Genomic DNA, 14,784 nt, shown 5'->3' on the forward strand with positions numbered 1-14,784 from the left:
TGGCTCACTGTGAACAATTTGCCCCCCCCTCCCCATGTTTCATGCACAGTGCCTATGACTTCTATGGGCAATAGTGCATTAGGTGACCCCCTTGGACTCTCTGAGTCTGTGGTTTTCTGTGTGACCCCCTGAAAGACCAGCTGGAAGGAAAGCACCCAGGAGCTGCACCCACCTGGTCATAGTACTTGTTGATGTACTTGTAGAGTTCGTGCAGAGCCACCAGAGAATTGAGTTCACCTGAGTAATTCTGCAACCAAGAAAGAATGAGTTCACCAGCAAAGAAGCCACAGCGATCGGGATGCCAGCCTCCCGGCGGGACTTGGGGATCCCCTGGAATTACAGCTCATCTCCGGACTACAAAGATCAGTTCCCCTGAGGAAAATGGATGCTTTCGAGGGTGGACTTGATTGTACTGTACCCCACTGAGGTCCCTGTCCTCCCCATGATCCACCCCCAAATCTCCAGGCATTTCCCAACCTGGATCTGGCAACTCTACCCCCCCCACACACCATTCTCTGCTGGTGGCCGGGGGTTGGGGGGGATCTGGCAGCCCTGCACAGCGAGGGAGTGGGGAGGAGGAGGAGGAATCACAGGATTACTTCACAGTGCTGATCTCCACATGGATCTATGGAACATGAACACTAATTGGGCTATAAAAGGAGGAGGAGGAGGAGGAGGAGATTGTATTTATACCCCACCCTTCACTACCCAAAGGAGTCTCAGAATGGCTTACAATCTCCTTCCCCTCCCCACAACAGACGCCCTGTGATGTAGGCGGGGCTGAGAGAGCTCTGACAGAAACTGCTCCTGAGAGAACAGCTCTGAAAGAACTTGTGATTGACCCAAGGTGACTAGAACTGCATTTTCCTTTGATAACCTCTGCCCTAGCTACAGGCCTGCAAAGTGGGAAGAAAGATCGTAAGACCTGTTATACCTCTATAACGAAGATGGGCGAAGCAGAAGACAACCCAGCCTTTATGCTACTTTTAGACAGCAGAGACAATGTGTACTACACTATCTCATCTAGTGTAAAAGAAAGGTGGTGGGGGAATCAAAAGGGCCTGTGGCTAGGGTGGGCGACTTACCCGTGATAGTTCAGCCAGGGCAGAGTTCATCTCTTGGTCGCTGGCAGAGATCGTCTGCCGGATATCAGCATAGTATCTGCAAGGGGGAAGCAGACAGCTTGTTGGTTTCTCCACCCATTTGCCTGCCCCCTTTCCACTCTTGGCTTTCCCGCCCTCTCTGTCTTACCTTTCCACCATCTGCTTGTAGCGTGGAATGTCACGGGCATAGAGCAGCTTGTTAATGGGAGAGTCCTGGAAGAGAGCATGGAATTAACGACAATGCCTAGTAAAACCGAGAAATAACAGGAATAATAGGGTACCTCTGTAGTTAGGGGCGGGGGGTGGGGGGGAAAGAAGGCAAACCAATCAGATGTCCAGAAAGATGCACAAGGTAGTCATGCCCCCAGCTCTTCATTCAAGGAACTCCCCCCCCTCCTCTAGGTCCAGAGCCCGCTCCAAAAACTGGCTAAACGTTTCAGAGTTTGTCCTTCACCCCATGAGTACTTCTTTACTCTATGAGTAATTAAACAGTGGAAGTCACTCAGTGGAGGTAGTGATGAGCACAAGCATCGATGGCTTGAAAAGGAGGTCAGACAGATTCATGGAGGAGTGGTCCGTCAATGGCTACTAGCCATGTTAATTAAAGGAAGCCTCCATCTACAGCGTCAGCAAACCTCTAAGGCAACAACAGAGGTCAGCCTTATCCTCTATGCCCTGTCTGTTTGGCCCCCCCAGGGTAATTAGATGGCCGCAGTGTGAGACAGGATGCTGGACCAGATAGACCACTAGTCTGGCCCAGCGGAGCTCTTCTGTTCTTAACTGCCCAATCACATTCTGTGGTGTATCAAGTCCTCACAAGTCCAGACATGTCCAGACAAGTCCAGAGACAAATGTCAAGCTTCGCTCCAAGAGACAATGGACTATGCGGATCCTAGCCCGCTCCAATCAGGGGGCTAGGTTCCTGGCCGAGAGCCAATGGGACTCTCGGCCGCTGTAAATAACCTATTGAGAAGGGGGGTGTTTTGGGTGGCGGTTTCTCGGGGAATATAAGCCAGCCTGCGAGCCGGCCAAAGTCGTCTTGTTCCTGATCAAATAAAGTACGCTTGGTGAAATCACTCTCCGTCTGCGTACTTTTCACATTCCATGCAATGAACAATCCCATAAGTACCAACTGTGCTAACCTGGGAAAGAATTGCACGCATGAGTTATGTGCTGGGGAAATGCCCTACACCCACTGCAGAATGGCTGCTTTGGGAGAAATTTCATGCAACCACATCAACAGCTGCCGTGCATCAGTGGTGCTGGAAATGTTGGCCTGGAAATGACAGGCCCCAGGTTCTCTCCAAGACAGAAAATGAACTAGCAAAGTTATCGGCCTGCTTCTTTCCCGGCTTACCCGACCCAGCTTGTGATCAGCAAGGGTGCAGGAGTCCATGAAGGTCTGCGCGATGACCAGGAGCACGGCCTCCACGTTATCTGAAGTCTGCACATCAAAAACAAACTGGGGGTTCTTGATAATGTTGACCCAGAACCTCAGGGGTAGGCTACGGAGAGAAGAAAGGCTCAACTGACAGCATGTGCTCAGAGCTCTGCAAATTAAGTGCACTGAGGCTGATCTGTGCCTCCAATGTACCCAAGTAGGGTCCCAAGTCCCCACCCTACAGTCAGACGTGAACTGCAAGTGTGCTGCCATTTCCCTAACTTGGAATGGTCTGGGCAGGGTGCTATTTGGTCTGTTGCAGACATCCCTGGTCAAATAGCACCCCCTCCTGTTCCAGCAGGGCTGAAGTCCTGTTTCCATGGTCCTGATCCAAATCAGGCACAACCTGCACAAGAATTGAGGAGAACGTGCAGTTCATGTCCAATACAGCCTGCATACTCTGCAATCGGTGGACTGGCCTTTGATGCCAGGAGCTAGACGAGTCTAGTTAACGAGGATGATTTGGTTTGGGCCTAGGAAATATAGTTTTGGAGCTCTGCTCAGCCACCCAGGTACCAGAATGTTTTTTGGCAAGTTACTTTCTATGACCTTTCGTTAGCTAGCCTGCAAAACGGGGACAATAATGGCTTGCCTCATAGGGTTGGTGTGACAACCGAAGATTAAAAGACACGGAAGGGGCATCAGGGATGGAAGCCAGTGTTCCCTCTAAGCTAAGTTAGTGTGAGCTAGCTTCTAGTTGTTTAGCCTCTGGCTCACAGATTTTTTGTCTTCGCTCAGGAAGGAGGGTTCCAGAGCAAACTAATTTATGCAGTAGCCAAATCGCTCGCTCACAACCGTGTTGCCAGCAGCTCACAGAGTAGAATTTTTGCTCACGAGACTCCACGGCTTGGCGGGAGCGTTGATGGCAACTGCCAGAGCATTGTCTTTCGCGTCACATTCTCCATGGGCCATGGAAGACTGGTAGCAGTTCCTGATCGGGAAGCGCATGCCTCTGAGGATCAGCCACTCTTGTTGGGGTGAGCTGGGCAGCGGCTTGCGTCACATACCTGTTTGTCTTCCAGATATGGATGGTCTCTGGGTCTGTAATCCCATGCTGCACTGCCTGCTCATCCAGCAGGTCAAAGAAATACTTCACAGCCAGGGGAACGGGACGGCTGGTGCTGAGGATCACTTGGAACAGGTCGTCCACAAACTTCTGCAGGGTTCCCTGCAAGCAAACCCAGGCCAGAGTCATGGGGTGGGATGACCACAGCTCAGTTTGAGGAGAGCAGAGAAAGCAAGAGGAACAGAGCAAATTTACAACCATCATCCCGAGCAGAGCCAGCCATAAGCTAGGGCAGTGATGGCGAACCTTTTAGAGACCGAGTGCCCAAACTGCAACCCAAAACCCACTTATTGATCGCAAAGTGCCAACACGGCAATTTAACCTGAATACTGAGGTTTTACTTTAGAAAAAAACAACTCCTACATTAACTTAAGATGATCCAGACAAAGTAAGGAAAGCAATCCCAAATGCTTTCATTTACTTAAAATTATTTGGCAGAGAATTCGACACTTTAATGATGGTCTGGGCCTGGCTGGGGCGATGGCACGTGTGCCCACAGAGCTAGGGGAAAACCAGACATGGGGGGGAGGGGACGCACAAGTTGAATGGGTAAAGATTCTGGGCAGATCAGAAGGAGAAGAGCTTCTGAGTACATAACAGCTAACTGAAGAAGAAGAAACAAAATGGTGCAGAGGGAAATGGGATGTTTAATAGTAATACAGCCCCTACACGTTTTGCGTGCAGCTTCATCAGGGGGAATCTTTCAGATTCTTCTTCGTTCCGTTCCCATACACACACATTCTCATACATACACTGCTCCAGTGTACATATGGGAGAAGAACAAAAAAGAATCTGAAAGATTCCCCCTGACGAAACTGCATGTGAAACATGTAGGGGCTGTATAACTATTAAACATTCCATTTCCCTCGGCACCATTGTGTTTCTTCTTCATCTTGCCTTGGTGTGTGGCCCCCTTTTTTCTTCAAGCAGCTAACACCATAATCCAAGATACTCTTTATTTGGGCCAGTTCCCAAATCCTGTGCAATCAAATGACATCTGTTACCCCCCCCCCCTGTTTTTTCAATTTCCACCCGTAAAAAAATATACATGTTCCACAACAGAAATGAGCCATTCCAAAAACATCACTGGAATTACAGCCCTCCCAGAGTCCTTCAAAGGATCTCCTTCCCACAATCTCTACTTGCTATGAATTTCTCCTGTCCCACAATTTGAAACTGGGTGCAGAGTCATGCCACCATGAGAGGGTTTCATGATGCCATGTTGTTGGTGGTGTTCCAAACCTAGACTGAAAGAATGGGGAGGAAGGGTGGCAAAGGTTGCAGTCACACACACTAAATAACCCGCTTTCAATCCACTTTCAATGCACTTTCCAACTGGATTTTTACTGTTTGAACTGGCAAAATCCAATTTGAAAGTGCATCGAAAGTGGATCATTTAGTGTCTGTGACCGCAAACAAAGAGAACCTAAAACAGGGCAGTTTCTCTGGCAATCAGTCTTTTGCTCTTGAATGCATGAAGCTGCCGTACGAGTCAGACCCTTGGTCTATCAAGTCCAGCACTGCTAACACTGACTGGCAGTGGCTCTCTGGGGCCTCAAGAAGGAGGAGGAGGAGATTGGATTTATACCCCGCCCTTCACTCGGAGTCTCAGAGCGGCTTACAAACTCCTTTCCCTCCCCCTCCCCACAACAGACACCCTGTGAGGTGGGTGGGGCTGAGAGAGCGCTGACAGAACCTGCACTTTGTCAAGGACAGCTCTTGTCAGCGCTACGGCTTGGCGAGGTCTTTCACATCACCTCCTAACTAGAGATGCCAGGGACAGAACCTGGGACACTCTGCATGCTCCGGCCCCTCTTCTTCCCTACCTTCATGGAGAGGAGGCGAGTCAGGTAGATTTCAGGAATGGCCTTGGCCCTTTCCCTTTCCCGCAGGCTCCCTCGGCGATGTTTCGGCAGCTCTGGCTCCTCCGTTGGCTTCACCAGGTGCCAAAGCTTCATCCCACCTTCATCTGCGTCCTCCAACATTGGGGTCTCTACGATACAGAGAAACGCAACATTTCTGAACTGGCTCCTGGATTAACCTTTTCAGGTCTTGCCAGCGAACTGCAGACCAAACCGTCCCCATGTTTCTGTTTCACAAAGAGCAGAGATGAAACTGGAATCTCTTCCTCTCTCCTTCCCACCCAGGGTAGGTGCCGATATTCTCCAGATTATGTGATTTTCTCCCGCATCCAGTTCACAGTGCCCGTTTTAAAGAAGAGCTGCAAGGACTCACTCTCTCCAGGGATGTAATCCTGGTTCTCCCTGGGAAGGTGCTTGGTCATACGAGGAACGAGAGCGACGGTTGCTCCATCAGGCACCTAAAGCATACACAGACATGCAGGTGAAGCGGCAGGGGAGACACCCGTTCAATGTTGTATTATTTTCTAGGGCTTTACTGGAAGGACCAGGGATGTGTGCACTTTGGAGCATGCATATCAGAGCCACGTGGAAAGCTGTACGTACAAAAACCATCTGCTTTTAACAGGGTAAGAACCAGTCCAAAGCGGCCCCAGTTCAGCCGCTTAAACAGATTTAAAAATACTGGTGAGGGTGCTCAAAATGGAAAATAGTGTAGACATACTGGAAAAACTATTTCTATGGCCTGCCCCTGGTGGCCCCAAAGATTTTACGTTGCATTCCACCTTCTGGTCTTGGTTAACATAATTTGATTTTTTTAATTTAGTTTTTAACTTATAAAGTGCATATTTCCAGATTCTTCATAGCTGTAATATTGTATTGTCTCACTTGGCACTTTTTTCTTGGCTGTTTTTATAATTATGGTATTATAAAGGTAAAGGTTCCCTTGCTCGAAAGCCAGTCGAATCTGACTCTAGGGTCGCGGTGCTCGTTTCAAAGCCGAAGAGCCAGTGCTGTCCAAAGACATTTCCGTGGTCATGTGGCCGGCATGACTAAACACCAAGTCGCATGAAACGCTGTTACCTTCCCACTGAAGTGATCCCTATTTATCTACTTGCAACGGTAAAGGTTCCCTTGCTCGAAAGCCAGTCGAATCTGACTCTAGGGTCGCGGTGCTCGTTTCAAAGCCGAAGAGCCAGTGCTGTCCAAAGACATTTCCGTGGTCATGTGGCCGGCATGACTAAACACCAAGGCGCATGAAACGCTGTTACCTTCCCACTGAAGTGATACCTATTTATCTACTTGCAACGTCTTGCTTTCGAAGTATTATAAGCCTCTATAAAACTAAATCTAAAATTTAAAAATTTTTAAAAAGGAAAAATAGCACAGACATGTCGGAAAAGCTATTTCTATGGCCTATGAGTGCATCTGATAGCTTCAAGGGCCAAGTACATTCACCTGATGTGCTTCTGTGGTTTTTTCACTATGAAGACTGTTGAACAAATATTTGCAGCTGAGCTTTTCATTTGATTTCTGTTTTCCTGTTTGATGGTGAACATAAATGCTCTATCTATGATAGTCCTCATATGCCTAATCTCGTATGGCAGGGATCCCCAGCCTTTTTGAGCCCATGGGCACATCTGGAATCCTGACACAGGGTGATGGGCCCAGGAACAAAATGGCTGCCGCAGGAGGACTGTGTGACAGAGTGTTGGACTGGATGGGCCTTTGGCCTGATCCAACATTGGCGTCTCTTATGTTCTTATGTTATGTTATCTACTTGCAATTTCTTGCTTTCGAAGTATTATAAGCCTCTATAAAACTAAATCTAAAATTTAAAAATTTTTTAAAAGGAAAAATAGCACAGACATGTCGGAAAAGCTATTTCTATGGCCTATGAGTGCATCTGATAGCTTCAAGGGCCAAGTACATTCACCTAATGTGCTTCTGTGGTTTTTTCGCTATGAACATTGTTGAACAAATATTTGCTGCTGAGCTTTTCATTTGATTTCTGTTTTGCTGTTTGATGGTGAACATAAATACTCTACCTATGATAGTCCTCATATGCCTAATCTCGTATGGCAGGGATCCCCAGCGTTTTTGAGCCCATGGCCACATCTGGAATCCTGACACAGGGTGGTGGGCACAGGAACAAAATGGCTGCCGCAGGAGGGTGGAGCCAACCGTAAAATGTCATGAGGTCATGCATTACTCTCACAGTAACTCTTCAACACTTAAGGCAGAAGCTCTGTTTAACAGGGATACTTTTTAATGTGCACAGCCGATCAGAAGCCCTGCTAGGGAAAGGCCCCACCTGCTTTCTAAAAGCAATTGGCAGGCACTAGGAAAGGTGTTGGGTGGGTGCCATGGCATCCACGGGCACCATGTTTGGGATCCCTCTCATATGGCCTCAGGTTTGCCTGTGTTTCCAGTGGACACAGAACTGGGTATATTTTCATAGAATCCGAGAGTCCAGTCTAGTAGCACCTTAAGAGACCAAAATGATTGGGGTGGGGGGGGGATGAGCTTTCAAGAGTGCTCCCTCTGTCAGATGCAAAGAGAGCTTTGGCTCTCGAAAGCTCATACCCCCAAAATCTTGTTGGTCTGTAGGGTGCTACTCGAGTCTAGGGTGCTACTCGAATCTAGCTGCTCTACTGCAGACCAATGTGGGCTACCCTCTGAAAATGATCTTCATAGAAAAGGAATGAAAGGCTACTTAGTCCAACCCCCCTCTACAGAGCAGGACTTTCCATTCACCAGACCCCTCATGTATCAACCTCCAAAAGAGGCCATTCCGCAAGCCATTTTGTCCTCTGGAGCCTTGCAGGAAGGTGCTGTGCTCGAGGCACCTCATGTAACGGCCTAAACCAGAATGCAACTAATAGCAGCAGCAGCAGCAACCCTCCAGCCCTTCCTCACCTTGTAGTGCTGTACGGTGTTGAGGCGCTTCCAATTGCCTTGGACAACTGACGTCACATCCTCATCGGAGAGGATGAGGTGCCCCGCCAGGCCTGATCTCCACTCTGTCACAGTCGAAGACAAAAAACAAAGTAAGATTTGAGAGTATTGCTAGGGAAAAAAGTCCAGCAGTCTCAGTCCTTCAAATGCAACTAATGACACTGGTCCTGTGTGACACTGGTCCTGTGTGCCCTCAGTATGTTCCCAGCAGCCAGACACAGGGCCCTCTGCTGCTGGTGTCTCCCCACTGTGGCTTCCTGTTCCCTTTCTCGAGCTGACCCGGAAGTGGATGGAGAACCCTCATTGCTGTTGCTTAGCAACCACGCTGGCACGGAGTTAGCAAGACATGTCCTGAATATAGACATAAGAGGGGGAACGGCATGCCAGACAGAAACACAAGTTGGGGAAAGAGACCGGTTTCCATTTAGAGCATCTCAGGATTCCATCATAACAGCCATGCCCTCCAGCATCCAAGGCTGGTATGTTGCTCACCCAGGTCAAGAGCATCTGGGTCTGGCCGGTGGCAGTAAGGTGTCCCTTTGTAGATCTGGTCGAGGATCTTGTCCTTCACCTGGGTGATTGTGTCGCAGTCCAGCACCTTCACCAGTACCCCCTGGGCACCCTCTGCTCCTCCCACTGCGCTCCCGGCTTGCGGCAAGGCGGTTAACGTCTGCAAAAACAAACAGCCAAGGCAAACCGACTCAGCTGTATTCCAGTTGCCCAACGGCTCCAAACTGAGTGCTAAAATTGAACCTTGACGTTACTGGGAGACCAAGGGATAGGCCACAACTCTTCGGCAGAGGGCTTCAGCCCAGAACACAAGATAAGATTGGACGGGAATCCCAATCCTGTGTTTTACAAGGCGGATTAGTGGTCAGGATGATGCACTGATTAACCTCGCCCCGCCCCTGATCACGTTGAAAGGCTTTTTTTAACCCAGCTGGGTTCTGAAATGGAAGGTGAGCCTGGCAGGTGGAAGTGTGTCCCAGAGCGGATGGTACTTGCTGGGGAGAATCAGTGGCCAGGTTAGAAACACACCTTTTCACTGCAAGTATCTGAACCGGGGTCCCCAACCTTTTTGAGCCTATGAGCCCCTTTGGAATTCTGACACTGTGGTGACTGCATGGCACAGCCATGAAACGGCTGCCGCAGGAGGCAGAGTCAGCCGCAAAATGGTTGCTACAGCTTACCTTCAGTCACACAGTGAAGTTTCTTGTGCTATGGAGAGAGCTGCTGCCAAAGCAATGTTTCTAAAAATCTGCACAGCCAATCTAGTCTCTGATGGCCAATCAGAAGCCTTGCTGGGAAGAAGCCCCACCTGGCCGCGCCCACTTTCTAAAAATACTTGGCGGGCACCAGGAAAGGTGTGGGTGGGTACCATGGTTCCCAGGAGCACCATGTTTGGGACCCATGATCTGAACAACAGTGGCGTTGGGAGCAGGTGTTTGCTGAGAAAACATCTGGCTCTGATCTCAGCCGGAAGGACCACAAAGACACGTGTGAGCTGAAACAATGCCTCTTGCGCTGCCACCCTTTTTCAGTGAGCCTGCCCAGCTAGATGGAGGGATGGGTTGGAATGGATCCTAGGAGCCTGAGCAACTGGACCACAGCCAGCAAGGGACTTAGCTGAAATGGAGCAATTTTCTCCAGGATGGAGAAGCTGCTGGGAAGGCAGACGGAGGGCTTGGAGGAGTGGCCGGGATTCTTCAGGTGGCTGGAACAATACGTCTCAATCTCAAGCCCACGACTAGCTGTTGCCAAGCAAGAGCTTCAGCCGTTCTTACCAGTGTGCGATACTCCAGGTCCTCTCGGAGAAGGCGGTTGTCATTCAGGGTGTACTTGGCCTTCCCGGTCACCCAGTCCACTGGCCCCTTGTCCACCTGGTGCTTGATGCCTCGGACGGGCATATGGCTCCCCAACAGAGTCCTGGTAGAGAAGTAGAGGAGGCCTCATTAGTCATCGCACGGAAGGGGAGGTGGGCTTTTGAGCTTCATCGGCCACCCTGAGCCATTCCAGCCACATGCGTGCAGAAGAACTGGTTCAAGTGCAAGAATCTCACCAAGCCAATGTAAAAAATGGTGTTTCTTTTTTAATGAGGCCCTTACTTTGTTTTAACTGGCAGCTGCCCTTCATGCATCAGGACTAAACATCTACTTCCTTTAAGTGCCCGTGTCAGCAAGAGATCACTTTCCCCCCAGTTTTGAAGGGTGAAACGTCTGTGTCCAGTGTGGGTCACAATGTCCAGTCCTAATTTACTACCAACAAAATTTAGACATAACTCCTTGGTTCTGGATTCAGAGCCATATTTGATTAGTACTGTCATGATTCCATGTTTTTGTGTGTTTGTTCCTTTAAATGTTTAGTTTGAATGCAGTAATATGAGAAGAGTGATAGAGGGTGACAAGTGTGATTTGATTGGCTGATGACTGAGAGTGTGGGAGGAGGGAGAGAGACAAGTGTGGAAGAGTTTGAAGAGAGTCTGTGTGAAGTTTAGTCTGTATGACTATAAGAGTTTCGTGAGAGAGTCTATATGGCCAAAGAAACAAGTTGTATCCATCCTGTGTGGTTAGATAAATGGTTTATTCTGTGTGAATAAGACAAACAGTTTTACCAGTTATATTTACAAGTTCTTTTTTCCCCAGTAACAGTTTAAAATAACCAGAAACCCATTTTTTTCTTTATTAAATACATCAATTTTTATTTAAGCTTATCCCAGCAATCAGTACAGTTCTTCCTCAGGGCCACATAGTCCTCTGAAGTGCCCAGACCTAGGTCATTCTACCAGCAGAGAGAGAGATTTGGAATTTTTTAATTCCTGGTGGCGGCAGAAATCTACCAAGTTTAGGAACACAAAGCATGTTTAAAGGTAAAACCGTCTCCCCGATACGCACGAACGTCACAAGTACTCCCCACCTATTGGCACCCTCAGGACAACACACTCAATTCCTGGACCCACCCCGGGGATCAAAACACCCAGGGCTTCCTGGGTCTGGTTTCCGGGTGGCTTCTGGAAGGAGGGCTGTTGCCCCATGGCCATCGTGTATGCTTTAAAAAGCAATAGTTGGAACAGTAGCAGCAAGGAATTGGAGCGGTCACCCTACAGCACTACTTTCCCTTAATACCTAATCAATCATTGATTTCCCCCACACACTCTTTAAAAATATTATATTGATTGCATCTTACTATGAGCTAACTTGGAGGCCTGTGGTCAGGCAGAAATATAGTACATCTATTATTTGAATGAATGAATGAATGAATATATTCTAGCAGGACATGGCATTCTGTCTTGAGCTCCTCCCCTCTTAAATGGACAGGTGGGGTGCCTTACCCTTACAAATGCATACAGACAGATGGACATCCAGTTGGTCAACAGCTTCTCCACCACTGTTTCTGTCCTGAAAGAGAACCCACATTTATTATGGTCCTCTCCCTCCTGCAATTAACATGGCTACCAAAATACTTGTGTTCTGGCCCAGCCCAGACTGACCCCAGGAAAGACCCCTCCATGACAACTTGATAATGCGGCAGCAGATAAATGCCCCTTTCTGTGCTAAAATTGGGAAACGGGAGATATCAACAATGTATCTGGAAAGCTGTTGCCGTCCTGTTTTTCTGTTCACACTGAGGTCATCCCTGCTGCTACTGGGTCTGTATCAACAACTACTCCCAAAAGCCCAGCCTAAGAGAAGAAGAAGAGATTGGATTTATACCCCGCCCTTCACTCGGGAGTCTCAGAGTGGCTTACAGACTCCTTTCCCTTCCCCTCCCCACAACAGACACCCTGTGAGGTAGGTGGGGCTGAGAGAGCTGAGAGAACTGCTCTTTCAAGAACAGCTCTGACAGAACTACGGCTTGCTCAAGGTCATCCAGCAGCTGCAAGTGGAGGAGTGGGGAACCAAACCCAGTTCTCCCAGATCAGAGTCCGCGCACTTAACCACTACACCAAACTGGCTCTCAAAAAGAGGAAAACAGCAGGGTCCTCTCTCCTGCCCAAGTCCTCACCTTCTCAGCATCAGTTTGGGGTTCTTGGCTACATATTGCTCCACCAAGTCATTCAGCAGAGTCTTGAGGATGTCTGTGAAGTACTCAAGCTTCCCATGCAATGAGACTGTGAGAAGGGAAGCGACATAAGCCCGGTCCCTTGGAGAGAACGTCCGCTGGATCTCCAGGGTGTGGATGAACTGGATCAAAACAGAAGACCAACATAGGAAACAGTAGTTTCGCTGGGGACCAGAACAGCAATTTAAAGGGGATGGTGGGCCAAATCCAAGAATATACACATGGGTTGGCCCACATCATTCATATAAATACGTGGCTGCCAGGATAGCTTTGAGGGACGGAGCAAAAAACCAAGAGACAGGGTGAATCACAAAGGGCTATGAGGGAATCTCAAGGGACCAAATGCAGAAACAGAGGTTAATTGAGTCGCCTCCAAGTTCTGTGACTTTGCCATTCATGGACAGAATTTCAGGTGGTTAGTCTGCGTTAGTCGGAATAGAAGAGCAAGGTTTGAGACCAAGATTCCCAGGGAACAAGCTTCTTTGACTCTCAAAAGCTGATAACCTGGAAGTCTTGTTGGTCTTTAAGGTGCTAGTAATGAAATGAAATGCGGTGGCTCAAGTGGTTAAGACGCTGAACTGCAGGCTATGGAAGGTCAGTAGTTCAGCAGTTCGAGACCCGGGTGCCGCATGACGGAGTGAGCTCCCGTCTCTAGTTCCAGCTCCTGCCAACCTAGCAGTTTGAAAGCAAGAAATTGCAAGTAGATAAATAGGTACCACTTCAGTGGGAAGGTAACAACGTTCCGTGCGCCTCGGTGTTTAGTCATGCCGGCCACATGACCACGGAAACGTCTTCGGACAGCGCTGGCTCTTCGGCTTTGAAACGGAGATGAGCACCGCAACCCTAGAGTCGGATTCGACTGGCTTTCGAGCAAGGGAACCTTTACCTTTACCTAATGAAATATGAAACGACGGAAGACGCCTTCCTTCCTCCTCCACAGCCAGGCTCCTTCCATCAGAGCACAGCCAAAGGGAGTCCCAATCACCCAGTCCACTGTGACACACACCCCTGCAGTACTGACCACAGCGACATTCGTGGGGAGGAAGCACCATTGTCCTTTCCTGCCTTTTCCACCACTGGAGCTGTGATGTTTTAATCAGTTTTTAAGTTTTAATCTGTGTTGATTAATCTGCAGAGCTGTGTTGATGGAAGAGAGGGGAGACAGCAGTCCCCCTTCCCTTCCCCCTTCTTATGGCAGCCCATGGGAGTATTACTGCACAAGGGTCCTGCAACTCCGGGTGAATCGACTTCCCCAGGGATGAAAATGGCTGTAGAGGGAGGGAAGAGCAGGAAAGATCTGCAGTCCTGGTGGGAGCAGATCGCTGGATCCAACCCACCGTTTGGAGCACTAGTCCTACATCCTGACCCTGTGATTCTGGTTTCTAAACTTTTCCCTGACACTACTTACACAATTTCAGATTTTTCTCTCTCTACAACAAGAGCTAGAAACGTGCCACCGAGCAACTGGATTCTGCTCTGCTGCATGGTTTTTGCATCTCTCGCACTGGCCTGGCCCTACCCGATGAGAGTGTTGGTTTACCTTGGTGAGAAAGAGTTTGCTATTGAGGAGGTTGGAAAGCTGCACCAAGCCCTGTTCTACCGTCTGCCTCCGACATTCTGGTACGTCTAGACCTCTTTGAATGGGTGACTCGCGGTGACCGGGGAAGAAGATGCGTTCTGCGTAGGACTTGTAATCCAAGAAAGGAATTCCAGTGCCAACTAAGTCACTGGTGAGATCCATCATCTCCGTCATGAGGTCTGGAAAGAAAGGAAGCATCTGAGTTACGGAACGAAGCCCCAAAGGGTGTGGGTGGCCATGCCGCTAAGAACAAAAGAAGATCCCTGCTGGATCTTGTGAAGGGACCATTTGGTTCAGCACCGTGTTCCTTACAGTGGCCAGTGGAAAGCTTCGGGGAAGCCCACAAACCAGGCACAAAAATCAACAGCTGCCCATACCTGAATGTTCTCTGCCAGGGCTCCCCTCCTGGTGAAAGGGCCTGCCTGAGGAGGTCAGGAAATTTCCCCCACTCTTATCATTCCACCAAATTTATTTTAAAAATATTGTTTGGGGGGTTGGGAGGGTTGGATTTTTACAACGGGGAAGAAGACTGCAGTCAACACCTGTGAAATTTTAGGCAGGTTTTCTTGCATTCTTCTCCAGTTTTACAGTCCAGCTCTGTTGCATTGCTGGTTACGCTTTGCACTGTTTTTAGTGCACTGTTGCCTAATTCTGTAAACTGGTTTTATTCACTGGTGACCATCTGTTTTACATTGTTCTTATTGCACGGCTTTTAAATT

At 48.8% G+C, this 14,784-nt stretch overlaps 1 protein-coding gene across 1 annotated transcript in view; it reads right to left on the bottom strand.

Moving 5' to 3' along the window:
* Nucleotides 1-14,784, bottom strand: part of LOC107113404 (plexin-B1-like) — a 122,855-nt gene that overhangs the window by 1,046 nt on the left and 107,025 nt on the right. The window contains 14 exon segments of the mRNA XM_015414766.1: nucleotides 173-247; nucleotides 1,086-1,161; nucleotides 1,252-1,316; nucleotides 2,461-2,608; nucleotides 3,552-3,712; nucleotides 5,437-5,603; nucleotides 5,846-5,930; nucleotides 8,389-8,492; nucleotides 8,920-9,097; nucleotides 10,212-10,335; nucleotides 10,337-10,353; nucleotides 11,756-11,822; nucleotides 12,430-12,608; nucleotides 14,027-14,244. Of these exon segments, the coding sequence (XP_015270252.1) occupies nucleotides 173-247; nucleotides 1,086-1,161; nucleotides 1,252-1,316; nucleotides 2,461-2,608; nucleotides 3,552-3,712; nucleotides 5,437-5,603; nucleotides 5,846-5,930; nucleotides 8,389-8,492; nucleotides 8,920-9,097; nucleotides 10,212-10,335; nucleotides 10,337-10,353; nucleotides 11,756-11,822; nucleotides 12,430-12,608; nucleotides 14,027-14,244 (1,664 nt within the window).

The sequence above is a fragment of the Gekko japonicus genome, unplaced genomic scaffold (genome assembly GCF_001447785.1).
Source record: "Gekko japonicus isolate JY-2015 unplaced genomic scaffold, Gekko_japonicus_V1.1 scaffold204, whole genome shotgun sequence".
NCBI lineage: Eukaryota > Metazoa > Chordata > Lepidosauria > Squamata > Gekkonidae > Gekko > Gekko japonicus.